Source organism: Talpa occidentalis, unplaced genomic scaffold (assembly GCF_014898055.3).
Source record: "Talpa occidentalis isolate TD23 unplaced genomic scaffold, MPIMG_talOcc4v2.1 talOcc4.5, whole genome shotgun sequence".
In the NCBI taxonomy this organism is placed as follows: Eukaryota; Metazoa; Chordata; class Mammalia; order Eulipotyphla; family Talpidae; genus Talpa; species Talpa occidentalis.
Window position 1 is genome coordinate 42,646,870 of NW_023604861.1, and position 17,368 is coordinate 42,664,237.

At 36.7% G+C, this 17,368-nt stretch overlaps 1 protein-coding gene across 1 annotated transcript in view; it reads left to right on the forward strand.

The window, feature by feature from the left end:
• COG3 (component of oligomeric golgi complex 3) overlaps nucleotides 1-17,368 on the forward strand; it is a 48,562-nt gene that overhangs the window by 10,660 nt on the left and 20,534 nt on the right. The window contains exons 6-15 of the mRNA XM_037526999.2: nucleotides 1,215-1,307; nucleotides 2,037-2,162; nucleotides 2,745-2,825; nucleotides 3,413-3,456; nucleotides 3,948-4,074; nucleotides 4,678-4,769; nucleotides 5,832-5,971; nucleotides 7,494-7,654; nucleotides 10,717-10,822; nucleotides 16,803-16,927. Coding sequence (XP_037382896.1) covers nucleotides 1,215-1,307; nucleotides 2,037-2,162; nucleotides 2,745-2,825; nucleotides 3,413-3,456; nucleotides 3,948-4,074; nucleotides 4,678-4,769; nucleotides 5,832-5,971; nucleotides 7,494-7,654; nucleotides 10,717-10,822; nucleotides 16,803-16,927 — 1,095 coding nt within the window. The remainder of the gene's footprint in view (nucleotides 1-1,214; nucleotides 1,308-2,036; nucleotides 2,163-2,744; nucleotides 2,826-3,412; nucleotides 3,457-3,947; nucleotides 4,075-4,677; nucleotides 4,770-5,831; nucleotides 5,972-7,493; nucleotides 7,655-10,716; nucleotides 10,823-16,802; nucleotides 16,928-17,368) is intronic.

Genomic DNA, 17,368 nt, shown 5'->3' on the forward strand with positions numbered 1-17,368 from the left:
ATATAAGCACTATTCGCCATTTAAATTTCTTCAAATGTGACTTAAATAATAGATTTTAAGTTGTGTTATTAAGGTCTCTTTGTTGGTTACCTCTTATGATTTATTTGTAAATTTTACTATTTTTTTGCATAGAAGAACTGGGGTGTAGGCTGGAGGTGCGGGGGTGGTGAGAGGATTCACCAAAGACAGAGTAGGGAGCAGAAAAGGCAGATTTAATGAAATGCACTGCTTAGGGGAGCAGTGGGCGAGACAGGACAGGTCTGCTGTGCCACATATGGATTAACTCCCTGGCTGGAGATGGAACTCGGAAGCGCAGCATTGATAGCTTCGAGACTTAATACATTCTTGTATCTCAAGCTAATAGTCTGTATAAAGACTGCTGTGTAAATTACCTTTGTTGTGTTTCTGACTCAAATTTTAAAAAACCATATGTAATTTGTATTATTAAAGTTATGAAATTAATTATAATTATTATAGTTTACAAAGAGATAGAAGTAAAACTAGTAACCAAAAATAATGGACTCGAAGTGGGAAAATAATTCATTGCCAAGATATTTGTATCTCAAGATAAGAAATAAATGGGTGTTTTTACTTATGTCTACACTTACATTTACATGTTTATAGTATATTAGATATAATAAATGATAGTTTTCTGTAGCTTAATGTATAATTTTATATATTATATTAAATATTTTAATATATTTTAATATATTGCTTATATTTAATATATAGCTTATATATGTATGTTTATATTTTACTCAGATACTGTATTTTGCTTTCATAATATGACTGATGAACATAGTATGACTTTAGTTAATCCTTTAGGAAACTAGGAAATTGCCAAGTGTTTGTAAGTGGAAAATCTATGTATGATGTAAAATATTAGAAAATGAAAATCTAGGTACTTGATGTATTATTTTAACATTGTGTAATTAGTGTAATATAGTAATATAAAACATTCCCTAATTCATGAAGAGCCTCTATTATTAAAGCTCTTTCAGAAAAAATTCAGTTGAATTAGTATTTTTTTAATCTGTCCTTTATTGCTACACATGAACTACATTTGAGGATGTTTTGTTGACTCTTAAAATGTATTGTAAAGACATTCATACACTGTGTTATATCCTAAAGGGAAATGTGCTAATCCTAGTACATAATTTTCAACCTTTAGCATATATATTTTTGTGATTTAAGATTTTTTTTTTCTCTTAAAGAAATTGAATTCTCCTACATTGTCTGTGAATAGTGAAGGATTTATACCTATGCTGGCCAAGTTAGATGATTGTATAACGTATATCTCATCTCATGTAAGTCATAGTATTTTTGTATGTTTTTAAGAAATCCTAATATCCCTATTATATCACTTTTTGTGCTAGAAGTAAATATTTCTACTTTCAAGAAAACACTGGAAGAAAAACTGTAGTAAATTTTTAGTCATTATCAGTAGTGATGTAAAATGTACTTTCAGTTCCTGAATAACCCCTGATATAGAATGAAGTTCTAGCTGACACAACTTTATCTCATATAAAAGGATGAGTGACTTTTTAGTCTGCTCACTTCCTTTTATGCTAGATGCTTCTCTGGAAACAGACATTATTACATGAGGGAAATGAAGGAACAAACCTTTGGTTTACTCACCCTGTTTCTATCCCCCAAGGATTTATAGCTGTATTTATTTCCCCAACTCATGTTCTTTTTTCCTCGTTGGGCTTAATATACTAACTTTGAAGTTTGCGGGATACTGAAAATATATTTTGCTAAAAACTGCAAATATTTGTTTAGTTCCTACTTTGTACCAGGGGCTGGGGATTTGGCTGTAAATCAGGCAGTCACAGAGTTTGTCTTCATGGAGCTTATAAGCTACATAAGATCTTCTTATATGTAACTTACATGTAACTTTATTTGCACCACAGTCTAACCAACTGAGCTAACCCCCCCTGCCTATGTATATAACTACATAAATGACACACTGGTTATCAGTGAAAGTTTGCTTTTTCATTGTTTCCACTTTGTAAATTTTTACCTTTCCTTTACAGCCAAATTTTAAAGATTACCCTGTATATTTACTGAAGTTTAAGCAATGTCTTTCTAAAGCTTTGCACCTAATGAAGACATATACTGTGAATACACTACAGAACCTTACAAATCAGTTATTGAAAAGGGTGAGTTAACTGGTGAAATTTCTCTCTCTCTCTTTTTAAAGATTTTATTTATTTATTTATTTATTTATTTATTGAAGAACTGGGTGTAGGTCAGAGGTACTGAGGGTGAGAGGATTCACCAGAGATAGAGTTGAGAGCAGAACAGGTGGATCTACTGAAATACACCGCTGAGGGGAGCAGCAGGGAAGACAGGAAAGGTCTGCTGCGCCATGTGGGTTGCTCCCTGGCTGGGAATCAAACTCGTGCTGCAGTGGCTGGCGATAGTTTGATAGCGCTGTCTGTAACAGACCAGGGGTTTTGACATTTTTCTCACTGAGCTTTTGGTTAGTATAAAGGCCAGGTGGTAGCCATGTGAAATAGTTTGTGAATATTTTCTTTCCTTTTATAAAAGTTTTTATTTTTTTTACATTGAAGTAACATTACATTATAACATATTTGTATTCGTAGCAGTAACCTTAATGTAGTGTATACACATATTGATTCTCAGTGATGAGTGCTTAAAACTTATACAATGTCATATTTTCTGAATAATTATTGTTTGCTAACTCTCTTCCTTCCCTGTCCTCTCCCGTATTTCTTTAGGATCCTTCATCTGTACCTAATGTGGACAATGCCTTCACACTGTTTTATGTGAAATTTCGAGCTGCTGCCCCCAAAGTCAGAGTAAGTCTATTGATATAAATAGGATATTGCCATGAAATTTATTTAGCCAGCCCTTTTGAAGCATTACTCTGCCATAAACTTCCATTGCTGTTCCAAGCAATGGAACATTTTTAAGCCCTGGGTTGTTATTCTTTAGAAACAATCTAGATGTTCAGCAGTACAAAAATGGTTGATATATGATACATCCAATCAAGGGGTTCTTGTGCAGCTATTTAAAGCCATATTTTTAATAATATTTATAATGATAATTCATTGAGTGTCTACTAGGTGGCCAGGTCCAGTTTCCAGACTTTCTACTTACAGTTTCACTCAATATCAAGAATTACTTAATCTTGGGGAAATGTTTTGAAACTTTTTTTGAAAATAATGTTAATTTTTCAAAAGCAGATTACCTGTGTACATACAAAAAATGAAAGAATATTTTGAAATATTGATTATTTTTTGGTGTAATAGGTCATTTTTATTTTTCAATTTTTTTGTATCTACAGATTTTGTAATATGAATATGTGTTACTCTTATAATCAGAAAGTAGTTAAAAGTATGACTAAAACAGGTGGGTTTTAAATGTGTTTTTCTTTACTTTTTAGTCTCTTATTGAACAAATAGAACAACGATCTGAAAAAATACCTGAGTAAGTATCCAGAAGTTCCTCAGTTTCCAAGTTAACTTCCTTTTGAAGAGCTGTTTTTCAAAATATATTGTGTCCTTACTAATTTGTTGAGCAATTACCTTGCATACTGTGCATACTTTTTCTTGTAGCCCACAACTTATTTTGGGAAGTGTGGTCTCAGACCTGACTTAGTGAGTTTATAAGGCATCTCTTTTCCCATAGCAGAATTTCCTCTTCTTCGGTAGATGTAACATGTCTGCTCTTGGAAGATAAATCTTTCTTTCAAAGAGGTTATGGAAAAAAAAAAAAAGAGTAGGTTTTGGCCCTGAGTTCACTATGGTTTGTTATTTTTTTTTTTATATACATAAATATTCCTAGTTTTTAATGTGGGCAAATGAGGAGTAACCAGTAGCTTTAAAGTTTTGGCATCCTGTTCTGGGATTTAAGATCAGGTTTAATTTGCCTATCTGAAATCAAAAGTTTATTCTCTGATCTCATTTGCTTTTCACTAGATACCAACAAGTGCTAAATGACATTCACCAGTGTTACCTTGACCAGAGGGCGCTTCTTTTGGGTCCTAGTATTACTTGTACTGTAACAGAGTTAACCAGCCAGAATAACAGAGATCATTGTGCCTTGGTAAGTTTCTGCTTGTCATGGTTTGTTGCCAAACCTTCCTGTGAGCAGTTTGGTATATTAGAAGTTATACAGGGGTAAATAAGTTTTGGTTTCCATGTAGTTTTTGATGTAGTTTTTCTTTCCGTTATTACTGATCTATTTTAGTAACATTGAACTTGACAAACTATTCTCATTTTGATCTATATTGTGAGGTTTGACTATTCATAAACAAGTGATGTTCCTTAAATGATGAAGTTTGAAAGTTTGTGGATTTATATTGACAATTTAATCTTGGCTTTTGATGCAAAAGTGCTTTTTTTTGCTTAGTGTGATTTTAACTCATACTATAGAAAAAGATTCTTTTTAAAATGTTTTCTTTCAGTTAGAGAATTTGTTTTCATTGTCAAAAGTTTAGAAAATGCAGCATAAAGAAGAGAATAGAAGTCACTCACATTCCCATTATGCAATAAACCATTGAAAACCATCCATTTTATGTTCTTTAATAAGTAGTTTTGTGACTGTATATGTGTAATCTCTTTGGAAATAAGGTATTTGCTTTATTTCATAAATGCCGGAGTCATTGTATGTCTTAAACTGTAGGTGGTGTATATTTGTTTCTTGCAGATTCGCAGTGGCTGTGCTTTTATGGTCCATGTATGCCAGGATGAACACCAACTTTACAATGAATTTTTCACAAAACCAACGTCAAAATTAGAGTAAGTATTACATAGACTCTAACTCTTGTTTTTAAGATATAATTTCCTAAAGACCATAATGACTTATAGGAATATTCTAAAATTATCTAAAGAGTGTTTTGATATCAACGGTTGTGTGAACAGAATGTTGTTGGTTGGGACAGTAGTTATGTATTTTTAAATGAATGTGCAGCTTAAAGGCCTCTCCTTTCATATTGTTTATAGTATAGTTAAGAAGACAAGTATGGTGTGATAGTAAGAGTGCTGGGATCTAGATTCCTTTATCTCCATTAAGTATACTAATTACTTCTAGTTAAAAAAATTCTATGACTTTAACTGATGAAAGATAATTAAAAATATAGACACTATTTAATATCTTTTTCTTAAAGTGTCTCTCAGATCCATTGTTAGTCTCTTGGTTTCTTCATATTTATTATTTTGACTTTTACAAAGATTCCAAAGTTATGATTTTATAATGGGAAAGAGACAAATGTATCTTATGGTTTTTATTGGGGCGATCACTTTTGATGAAATACTATACTTAGAAGAATACTATAACAATAAGAAGCCTATAGAGTACCTAACTTTTTATTTTCAAAAGTTTAAAATTGTGAAAATACTTGGTGTTATGTTTACAGTACTTTGAATTTCATTTATCTCAATCTGTAAGTATTCAAGAATTTTGAGTCTATCTTTCCTGTGGAAAAATGTTACCATTTGATTCACAGTGATGTAGAACATAAAAATATAATAGGGTGTATTGAAATATTTCACTGTTTTTGAAATGGCAAATACAAAATTATTGCTTCAATAAGTAAAAGTTGTAATAAGTTGACATTGGCTGTGGGCAGGTAATTTTAATTAACTGCTGAGGATTGCTTATAGATTCTGAGTGTTTAAAGCAAAAAAGTTGATAGAATTACATTGTCTTTCACTTCTAATTATATGCTGTTCCCAGATACTATTTTCCAGTAGATTTTATTATTTTTATTGGCCGAAAGAAATCAGTGATACCTTTTAAAGCTCTTAGAAAATCCTGAAAAGATTAACTACTAACAACCATGTTTTACTCTTTCATTTTAGTGAGCTTTTGGAGAAACTATGTGTGTCATTGTATGATGTCTTCAGGCCATTGATTATTCATGTTATTCACTTAGAAACTCTGTCGGAACTTTGTGGGATTCTTAAAAATGAGGTGCTTGAAGATCACGTACAGAATAATGGTAAATGAAAAATAGAAGTGATAATTTTAAGGGTCTTTTGACTTACATATCTGTGACTCAATAATTTGAAAAAGATGAGCTCCTTCTCCCTACCTAAACCTTTCCCATCCTCTCTGTAAATTTAATGTCTTTGAGGCTTGGGTTGATGTCTTGCTCCTTCTGTGAATCTTGGTTCACCTTATTCTATGACTAAAGGTACAACTTAAGGAAAAATTTTTAAATCTGGTCAGAATTAGTACTAGAATAACTACAGTTACTTTTCCTTTAGGCATCTGAAATCTAGAGAGAATTGATTATCTGCTTTGGGTTAGGCATTTCTAGTATTCTGTTAACAGGACACAAAAAATATTTGATTATATTGTATAGTCTTGATTTAAAAACAGGAATTATTTTAGCATACATTCACAGTAATGATTCATCTTTTTTGAATTTACAGATCAAGAAAAATAATTCATTATTTAATCTTTGATTGATTGTCATAGATTGATTTTCCTAATAATACTTAGCTACCTTAAAAAATACTCTTCAAGTAATCATTTTCTTCACAGGAATTATTCTCCTCACTTTGGTTTTCCTTAGACACTGTAGTGTGTTATTCTTCAAGTTTCTTACTCTACTATGTTTAGGTCATTCTGAGATGTACATTTTCTCACATTTTAATGCCTCTAAACTTAAGAGGAGTTTGTTGGGTTTTTTTTTTTAATGATTTATTTATGCATAGAAGAACTGAGGTATAGGCCAGAGGTGTAGGGGGTGAGAAGATTCACCTGAGACAGAATGGGGAGCAGAACAGGCAGATGTACTGAAATACACTGCTGAGGGGAGCAGCAGGCAAGACCAGAGAGGTCTGCTGCGCCATATGTGGGTTAGCTTCCTGGCTGGGCATTGAACTCGGGCCACAGTGGTGATAGCACTGAGGCTTAACCCCTTTGCCACCAGGGAGACCTTTAAGAGGAGTTTTTAATTACTGTGAATGTTCCTGTGATTGTATAGTGTCTCTCACCTCCTAACACCTCAAAAATTATTACTGAATTCCTGATATGTCTACATGTTGATGGCATCTTAGAAATGAAGAAATATCGCATATATAAACATCTCATTTCAGGTTTTTGTGAAAATGTTAAACGATTTATTATCTGTGGGACTCATTTATTTATAAAATGGAGATAACACAATAAGCTACTTTATCTTTTAGGGCTGGTTTGAAGCTATATGAGATAACTTAAAAAGTATAAAGCACTCTTCAAACTCAAATTTTACTCATTAATAATAGGAATAATTTTACAGAGTCCTGGGGAGGTTCAAGGTCAAATTTATTTCCCAATATTAAAATAGAGGAAATTGAAAGACATTCATTAAAATTTTAAGGTCCTTTAGTCACACTGAAATAGGATACAACCACAGTCCCTGAAGCAAAAGAAGTTGATCCTATTACTGCGTGATTTAATTATGTTTTTGCTTATTTGAAGAAAGTATTTTTCTTCATATACTGAAGGAATGGATGATTGCACTTTTTTATCAGCTGAACAACTGGGGGCATTTGCAGCTGGAGTAAAGCAGATGTTGGAAGATGTACAAGAACGACTTGTGTACCGAACCCACATCTACATTCAGACGGACATCACAGGCTATAAACCAGCTCCTGGCGATCTGGCGTATCCTGATAAGTTAGAAATGATGGAGGTAGGAAGAGTCTCCTTACTTGCTCTACCCGCCACTTAACTTACGGATGTTTTATACTGTGAAAATAGGATTTTTCTTTTTAATTCATACTCAAGATATAAAATCAAGATAAACTCTTCACAGCAAAATGTCAGCTGGTAAATGTAGATGAAATGGCAGATGTGAAAACCAGCACTTTTAAATCACCCTCAATCTTATTATTGGTTTTAAGTGCTATCTTCAATGTAATAACTGGCTCAGGCAAGGATCATTAATGCTTGCAAAAATCACTAAGTAAAAAAATGTTAGGGAACTCATATAATCTCAAAGGAGCATCTCATCATTGCTAACAATAAAGGGGAAAATATACTTTTATTATGGAGAGCAAGCAGTTACCACCGTAGTCCGTAGTGAAACAACCTGACATTATGTGCCTTTGACATAATAAAGAAGTATACAACTTCAACTGTGTCATATTCTTGCAAAAAAAAAAGTTTAACCTCAGTTTATCAATTTCTATAAAGAAGTCAGCTGACTTCTGTTAGGGATTGCATTAAATCTGTAGATCAATTTGGATAGCATTGTTTTCTTAACAAAGTTAAATCTTTTGAATCATGAACACCAGATATTTTTCCAATCACTTAGATCTTTAATTTCTTTAAACAATGTTTTGTAGCTTTCACTGTAAATTTTGTACTCTTTTTCTTACATTTATTCCTAAGTATTCTTTATGATGCTATTATAAATAGAATGGTTTGATTTTTGGATTGTTCATTCATTTTTGCATTGTTCATTTGTATAGAAGTATATTTGATTCTTACTTACTGATCTTGTATCTTGCAACCTTGCTGGATTCACTTATTAGTTCTAATACTTTTTAAATGAATGGCTAGGATTTTTTATATATGTAAGATCATGTTATCTGCAAATAGAGGTAGTTTTCCTTCTTTCTTTACACTCTTCATGCCTTTTTCTTTCCCTTTCCCAGTACAATGTTGAGTAGAAGTGGTGCAGCAGATATCCTGATCTCAAGGGAAGAGCCTCTAGTCTTATAAGCATGATATTAGCTGTGGTTTTTTTGTTGCTGCTCTTCACTAGGTTGAGGAAGTTTGCTTTTATACTAATTTGTTGAGTGTTTCTTTTTCTTTAATTAGAAGAGTGTTGGACCTTGTCAAATGCTTTTTTCTCCATCTATTGGGATGGCTTGGCAATTTTATTATATTGATATGATGTCTTGATTAATTTTTGGATATTAAACCAAAGTTACATTTCTGGGATAGATCGCATTTGTTGTGTAATTCTATTTATGTGTTTCTAGATTTGGTTTGCTAGTATTTTCTTGATGATTTTTACATTCATATTTTTAAGAGATTCTGGTTTGTAATTCTCTTTTGATACCTTTGTTTGATTTTGCTATTTTCCCCAAAAAGTAAGTTGGGGAATGTATAGGCCTTTTCAGGTTATCTATTTCTTGAGTTCGTTTTGATAGTTTGTGTCTTTTTAGGAATTTTTCTGTTTTACTTTATATGGCATAGTTGTTACATTTACACTTTTTATTTGTATAAGGTTGGTATTGATATACCCTCTTTCATATTTGATTCTAGTATTTGGAGTCTTTATCTTTGGTTAATCTAGACTTCTTTCTTGCAAAATGATCTAAACATGTAGTGCTGAGACTGTTATTTGCTCAACTTTTGTTATTATGTAAGTTTATAATAGGAATTATCTTTTGGTGTCTGGGTTTTTTTTTAAGATTTATTTTTATTTATGAATATAAGAATTGGGGTGTAGGCTAGAGGTATGGGGGGGTGAGAGGATTCACCAGAGGCAGAGTGGGGAGCAGAACAGGCAGGTTTACTGCTGAGGGGAACAGGGGGCAAGACAGGAGAGGTCTGCTGCTTTCTGGCTGGAGACTGAACTCACCCTGCCACAGTGGCTGGCGATAGCTTGATAGCTTGAGAGTGTTGACTTTAACCCCTGCACCACCAGGGAGGCCCTGGTGTCTGGGTTTTGCTAATAACTCTAGGGAGCAGATCAGTGTTCCATTTGCATGAGTTGCCTTGACTCTGAAGGCCATAAGGTGGATGTATGAAGGCTAGGCCTGTTTTTCAGCCTGATCTATAAAATCATACTCTTTTTCTACTTCCTCCTCTTATCTTCTTTATGAATGTCATTTTGTAATATAGTCTGTTTTAATAGTTTTGTCTGATAGGGTGTTAGGTAATAAGCTTACTTTATTGCCCCTTTCCCATTGCAATTTAGTGATACGTTTACTGTATTTATTCAATCATTACACTGCCTGTTTCCTGGTACTTCCTTGTACACACCTTTTCGTTTAAGGGTACCATGTACAGTAAATATGCTTGTTTTGTTTATCTTTTGGTGAGGGGCTGGAGTATAAGGCAATCTGACTGTGACATCTGTGTGCTATTTAGGGATTAGCTATACTTTCTGGTTTCTGCAGGCAGAATGAGGACTGGCCTGGGTGATAATGGAGTCTGGGTAAATGGAATTCTCTGGCCATCTTTTTGGCAGTAGTTAACTATTTATTAGGCTTTCATTTCTGTGTATTTCCTCCTTTAAAGCCAATGTAAATTAGTGGAATTTTCATGTAGGCAGTAAAGGAAGATTACAAAATAGTCTTTGTGTATAAGTTAATTTTTAAAAATCTGTTTCAAACCTAGCATACCAAAGCTATTGTTACATAAAGAAAAACTCTGTTATTTGGATCGGGCCAGTTTGCTTTAATAAAAGCATTTTTGATATTCAGAATATATTCAGTTTTAAATTTGAATACTTTGTTTCTAAACTTAAAGTCAAAAATTTTGTATCTTAGTAAGCCTCGTATATCTGACCCTTCAGCAGATGTCTTGCAGTGGTTCTGAAAAGGATATGTATATGTTTATGAGAGGAGAGTCACTCCATACTAATTTAGCTTTTCATTTCCATGTGTTATTTTCGCATAGGTCTCTTATTTCATTATTTGTTTATTAGTATTTTTTTACTTTATAGAAAGAACATGATCACATTGCCAAACACTGACGAAAGCTACACTTTAATGTACTTCTTATTTCTCAATACAGCAAATTGCACAAAGTTTAAAAGATGAACAGAAGAAAGTACCTTCAGAAGCGTCATTTTCAGATGTTCAGTTAGAAGAAACAGAATCTAATACTCTAACAAAATCTGGTATGTCATAATGTTTTAGCTGCTAACATTCATTTAATAAATTTTTTGAGGACTTGTTATGTACAGGCATGAAAAACCTGTGCCTTCGTGAAGGCAGGGGAATGTTGACAAGCCACACATGTAATTTAGTGGTAAATGACTAGCTAAAGGTATTACAGATCACTCTTCAACCATGGACGAAGTGCCTCTAATTTCTGACTGGAGATGAGCTTTGAGTGCACAAAGATGGGTCTATAACAGGTGTGGTATCTGAAAACTGCAAGGTTTACACAGATGAGTCTGAATATATTGAATTGAGTTAAAATTAATTCTGCTTGTTTCTTTTTACCTTTTTAAAAAAAGATTTATTTTTTATTTATGCACATAAGAACTGGGGTGCAGGCCAGAAGTGTGTGGGGGGGTGAGAGGATTCACCAGAGACAGAGTGGGGAGTAGAACACGCGAATCTACTGAAATCACTGCTTAGGGGAGCAGTGGGTGAGACAGGTGAGGTCTGCTGCACCATGTGGGTTAGCTCCCTGGCCAGGGATCGAACTCATGCTACAGTGGCTGGTGATAGCTTGATAGCACTGAGACTAACCCCTGTGCCACCAGGGTGGCCCCCTTTTTACCTTTTTTTTTTAATGTGCATTTTATTTATGACTCACATTGTATTTCTGTTGGATAACACTTCTCTCAAGCTATAAACAGGAGAGCCTGGTGAAGTGGGGTTGTTTAAGATAGATGGAATAGCATGTAGGAAGGTAGACAGGAATGGAAGACCTTGGCTACTTTGGGGAAGTCATGTGATTTGGTGTGTGTTTGGGTATAGGTTGTAGGGAAGGAGCAGCTAATACAGACCAGATTGATAGATCCCATGTGATAGTTTGTCTCCTGGACTTTGAAATAATATACTGTATCAGGGATATTTTGCCATCAGGTTTGCATTTTTTTTTTTAATAAGGTTTCATTTTTTTTTTTAAGATTTATTTATTTTTTATTTATTTATACAAGCACTGGGTACAGTCAGAAGCGCGGGAGGGTGAGAGAATTCACCAGAGCCAGAGCGGGGAGCAGAGCAGGCAGAAGGACCGAAGCACACTGCTGAGGGGAGCAGCGGGCAGCAGGAAAGGTTTGCGCGCCATGTGGGACCCTCCTCCGGTGGCCGGGGAGCAGCCGGGGATCAAGCCGGCACTGCAGAGGCTGTGGGCAGCTTCGCAACCCAGCGCTCAACCGCTGCGCCACCAGGGAGGCCCCAGGTTTGCGTTTTACAAATGTTTCAAATGCTAGAATTGGGGGTATAATGTTCACAGAAGTGTATGGGATAGCTTGGATTAGGGTGCTTATTAGACAAAGAGTAAAATAAAATGTCCAAGAATCATCTTGGATACTCATGATTTAATTAAACAATAAACTAGAGGGAGAAGTAGAGCACCTCTTCCTCCCCACCCCCGTCTGTAAGGGTGGCACTAAAACTCAGCTCCTTAGGACTGACCTAAGGACTGACCAGGAGTGGGGTAATGTACCTCCATAGACTTAAAGAGCCCCAGCTGCCCTAAATCCCCAAGTGTAGGGGTGTTGTCCAGTATTCTGAGTCAACTGTGTAACAGTTGGTACCGTAAATCTAGATTGCCAAGCTGTCTTGGTATTCCCCATCTGCCATGCCATTTTGCCATGCTTTATTGGTAGAGAGACCCATGGTGGGTTGAAATTTCCCTTCTAAGTAGAACCCATGCCATGTCCTAGGATACCTACCCTGACCCGCCCCCCCACTACCACACACCTTGGTCTTAGTAAATCTCCTCAAGAGTTATTAGAAATACTAGAGTACATTTCTGTCTTGCAAACCCTGGCATTGTTTTCCATCTCCCCACTGAAGCGTAGTCTTTTATCCATACCTGAAGTTACAATAAGGTATTATTGGTAGAGCGTAGAGGCCATTCTAGGAGGTTGTTGTATTTTCTCATTTGAAAAGATAGGGGTGGTTTGAAGAAGAGCACTGATGAGGGCAGGGGATGAATAGAAGTGTGTAGATGAGGGATGTGTTTAGAAGTTTGAATTAGTAGAATGTGATGATATGCTTGATGTGGGTGCTGAGGAATGTTGAATAAGGTACACGTGGAGCAATTGAGAGTACCGTACTAAATGGATTTAGAGCTGTGGGGGTAGCTACCTGTTATTGAGCATGTGAAATGTAGCTAGTCACACCAAACTTCAGACTTAATATGAAATGAAAACTGGAAAATATCTTACTGGTAATTTTTACATTGCTTACATGTTTAAGTGATATTTTGAATATATTGCATTAAGTTAAAATTAGTTCTGCTTCTTTCTTTATACATTTTTTAAAATGTGGCATTTGAATGTGTCACATTTATGGCTCACAATGTATTTCTATTGGACAGCACTGCTCTAGGGCTGTCAAGAGGAAGACTGGTTTGAAGATAAAGTTTAAGGAATAGTTGATGCTCTGAACTTATATATGAACACTTCAGGACAAAGATTAGAGTGATAATAACAAAAATCTGGGAAGAGAACCGTAGCAGATTTTTGACATTAAAGAGCAAATGGAGGTGGAGTAAACTGGGCCAACTGAGAATAATTGCCAGAGAGATCAGAGGCTAGCAGGGGAACAGTATATTTGAAGCCTGAAGAAAAGTGTTTGGCAGTAATGTGTAAACAGGTAAGAAATAGGAAAACATAAGGGTATTGTTGGTCAGAAAGTGAGATGCTAAGATTTAATAACCAAGAGAAGGAATCATTTGGAGTAGTTAGAAAGTAACAAAATAATTTTGGATGAAAGTCATAGGAAAATCTATCTATGAGTTATGGGATGTAAGGAGGTAAACGAAGGTATTTGGAGTTGAAAAGGTAAAGGACAGCCATATGGTCATCCCTATGGGTACAGGGATAGAGTTTGGAGTGGGAAGCAAGTCCTTGTCAAGTGGCAAGAAGAGCAGAAAAAAAGCATAATTAGTTTTCGTGCTTCCAGGGTATGTTGGAAGTGAGAACATGAGAGGCCTCCAAGGTGAGGGCTTTAGATGTCATGATGTTCACTTGGTGGTAGGGCTAGGTGCCAGGGCCGGCGGGTGGAGTCATTCTGCGAAGACAGAATGATTATCAAATCTTAGAAAGTGTAGACTTCATCCTCTGTGTAGAGCAAGTGAGAGGAGTGTGAGGCAGATTGTAGGAGGCTGAGGGAGAAGCCCAATACTGGTTTGCTTGGTTCTTCAGATGTGATAGTTAGGAGGCACTTGCCGTTGGTGATCTGCCATGTAAGTAAACTTTTCACTGGTCATATGCTTTAAGTATTAACTCTTCTTCACAGGAAAGTGAAAAAAAAATGAGCAGATAAACTGGTGTGTGGCTTTAATGTATAAAATAAACTTTTATGTGATCATACTTTTTGACTATTTTGAAGGAGGGATCCTATAGATATCACAAACGTAGCAAAATTATGGACACTAAATTTCCTAAATATTCTTAGACAGAATTTGTACAATTTTTTCTTTAAGAAACTTCAGTTAAGTAGATAACTTAGTTTAAGGAAAGATCTCATATAGGTCTTGTAGTAGAGCTTTTAAAAATTATACATGGGGCCTTCCTGGTGGTGCAGGGGTTAAAGTTCAGCGCCATCAAGCTATCGCCAGCCACTGTGGCATGAGTTCGATCCCCGGCCAGGGAGCTGACCCACATGGCATAGCAGACCTCTCCTGTCTCACCCACTGCTCCCCTCAGCAGTGTATTTCAGTAGCTCTGCCTGTTCTACTCCCCATTGTATCTCTGATGAATCCTCTCACCGCCCCCCCCCACACCTCTAGTCTATACCCCAGTTCTTGTCTGCATAAATAAAAATAAATCTTTAAAAATTTTTTAAGGGCCTCCCTGGTGGCGCAGCAGTTGAGCGCTGGGTTGCGAAGCTGCCGGCAGCCTCTGCAGCGCCGGTTTGATCCCCGGCTGCTCCCCGGCCACCAGAGAAGGGTCCCACATGGCACGCAGACCTCTCCTGCTCCCCACTGCTCCCCTCAGCAGTGTACTTCTGTCCTTCTGCCTGTTCTGTTCCCCGCTCTGGCTCTGGTGAATTCTCTCACCCTCCCGTGCTTCTGACTGTACCCAGTGCTTGTATAAATAAATAAATAAATAATAAAAAAATTTTAAAAAAGGAGGCTGGCCAAAGGGCAAAATAATTTAAAAAAATTTTTTTAAAATAATTATACAGGTATTCCATTTTTTTGAAAAAAATTTAAGGTCACAGAGCTATAAAATGAAAGCATTTACCCTCAGCAGTGCCCTCTTTCCTTTCTCTTATGAATTTACTACTCCTAAGCTTACTTCTAAGCATATGTAGATCTAGCTCTTTTTTTGAAATAAAGGAATTGTTTTGCTTGGCTATAATTGCTTCTATATATGGAAAAATTTTCAAACATACCAAAAAACAAAAGGCTCAGATACAATGAATGATGAACACCCTTAGCTGCCTTTTCTGATCTATGAGGGGTAGAGGTAGGGGAGCCAGCTCTGGTACTTGGGGATTTGGGTACGTATACAAGATAGGCCTGTAAGTGATACAGCTCAGACATTAGAAGGTAGGCTCTAAGTCATACCAGCTTGATTGATCGCTTTTTTTGGATGTTGCTTTGTTTTCTTGTCACTGCTACACCTCTTTGGCCCCCACTTGCTTTCACTTGACTGCTTAACAGATCCGCTTCCTTTTAAATGTCTGCATGGTTTTCTATAATTTGTGTATGCTGATCATCTTTCCATAAAGGTCTTTTATCTCATTTTGGAGAAAGCAATTTGGGTTAAGTAGGTATGTGAGGCTAGAGAGAGAGAGTGTGTGAGAGAGATGGATTCATGTGTGTTCTCATGTCTTATGATAAATCTCACTTGTCCCTGGTTTAGGCTTCTTAAGGCATTCTTTTTTTTTTTTTTTTTAATAGAGGCATGTTTTATTTATTTATTTGTTTGCTTGTTTGTTTGTTTATACATGCACTGGGTACAGTCAGAAGCGCGGGAGGGTGAGAGAATTCACCAGAGCCAGAGCAGGGAGCAGAGCAGGCAGAAGGACCGAAGTACACTGCTGAGGGGAGCAGCGGGCGGCAGGAGAGGTCTGCGCGCCATGTGGGACCCTCCTCCGGTGGCCGGGGAGCAGCGGGGGGATTGAGCTGGCACTGCAGAGGCTGCCGGCAGCTTCACAACCCAGCGCTCAACTGCTGTGCCACTGGGGAGACCCTTCTTTTTTTTTTTTTTTTTTTTTTAATTTGTACAGGCACTGGGCACAGTCAGAAGCGCGGGAGGGTGAGAGAATTCACCAGAGCCAGAGTGGGGAGCAGAACAGGCAGAAGGACCGAAGTACACTGCTGAGGGGAGCAGCGGGCGGCAGGAGAGGTCTGCGCGCCATGTGGGACCCTCCTCTGGTGGCCGGGGAGCAGCCGGGGATCGAACCAGTGCTGCAAAGGCTGCGGGCAGCTTCGCAACCCAGCGCTCAGCCGCTGCGCCACTGGGGAGGCCTGGGGAGACCCTTCTTAAGGCATTCTTTTTTTTTTTTTTTTTTTTTTTTTTTTTTTTTTTTTTTTATTTGTTTGCTGGTTGTTGTTTTTTTTGTTTATACATGCACTGGGCACAGTCAGAAGCGCGGGAGGGTGAGAGAATTCACCAGAGCCAGAGCAGGGAGCAGAGCAGGCAGAAGGACCGAAGTACACTGCTGAGGGGAGCAGCGGGCGGCAGGAGAGGTCTGCGCGCCATGTGGGACCCTCCTCTGGTGGCCGGGGAGCAGCCGGGGATCGAACGGCGCCGCAGAGGCTGCGCGCAGTTTCGCAACCCAGCGCTCAACCGCTGCGCCACCGGGGAGGCCCAAGGCATTCTTAATTAAAGGTTAGGGTAAGAAATAATGGATATTGCCAGCTATTGCTAGCTTAAGGAGAACTGTTTATAGTTGTCACACAATAAGACAAACCTTCACAGGTGTGAAATGTGTGTTCTTTTTTGTTTGGGTTTTTAGGTTCAACAGAATCTCTCAATCCTAGACCACAAACCACAATTTCTCCAGCAGATCTTCATGGAATGTGGTATCCTACAGTTCGAAGAACACTTGTCTGTCTCTCCAAATTGTACAGATGCATAGATGTATGTTTATAAATTCTTGTATCTTTACTTAAATTGCTTGTCTTTCTCTTGAAATGTTTTTAATTTTAATTTTATTTTGAGATCTTGATGTCAATATTTTGTCTGTTATTGGACTACTATTATATGATTTTCAGATACAAAGACAACTTTAAGATAAATCCAGTATAGAGATTGCTAAATTGAGTATTCCCTAGACCCTTAGAGTCCACTGTTGAACTTTGAGGAGACTATGAATACTTTGAACTTGTGGGTAAAAACTGTGTATATGTTTGTATTTGTGTCCTCCCCAGGAGAGGGGCTGTAACTTTTATTGTATTTCTTGGGGGTGTATGACAACAAATAAATTAGGAACTATTGATTACATCTTGTTTATAGATGAAAAAAAGATACAGAAAAGTTAAGTGATATGTTCAATGTCAGATAGGCATATATGTTCAGTAT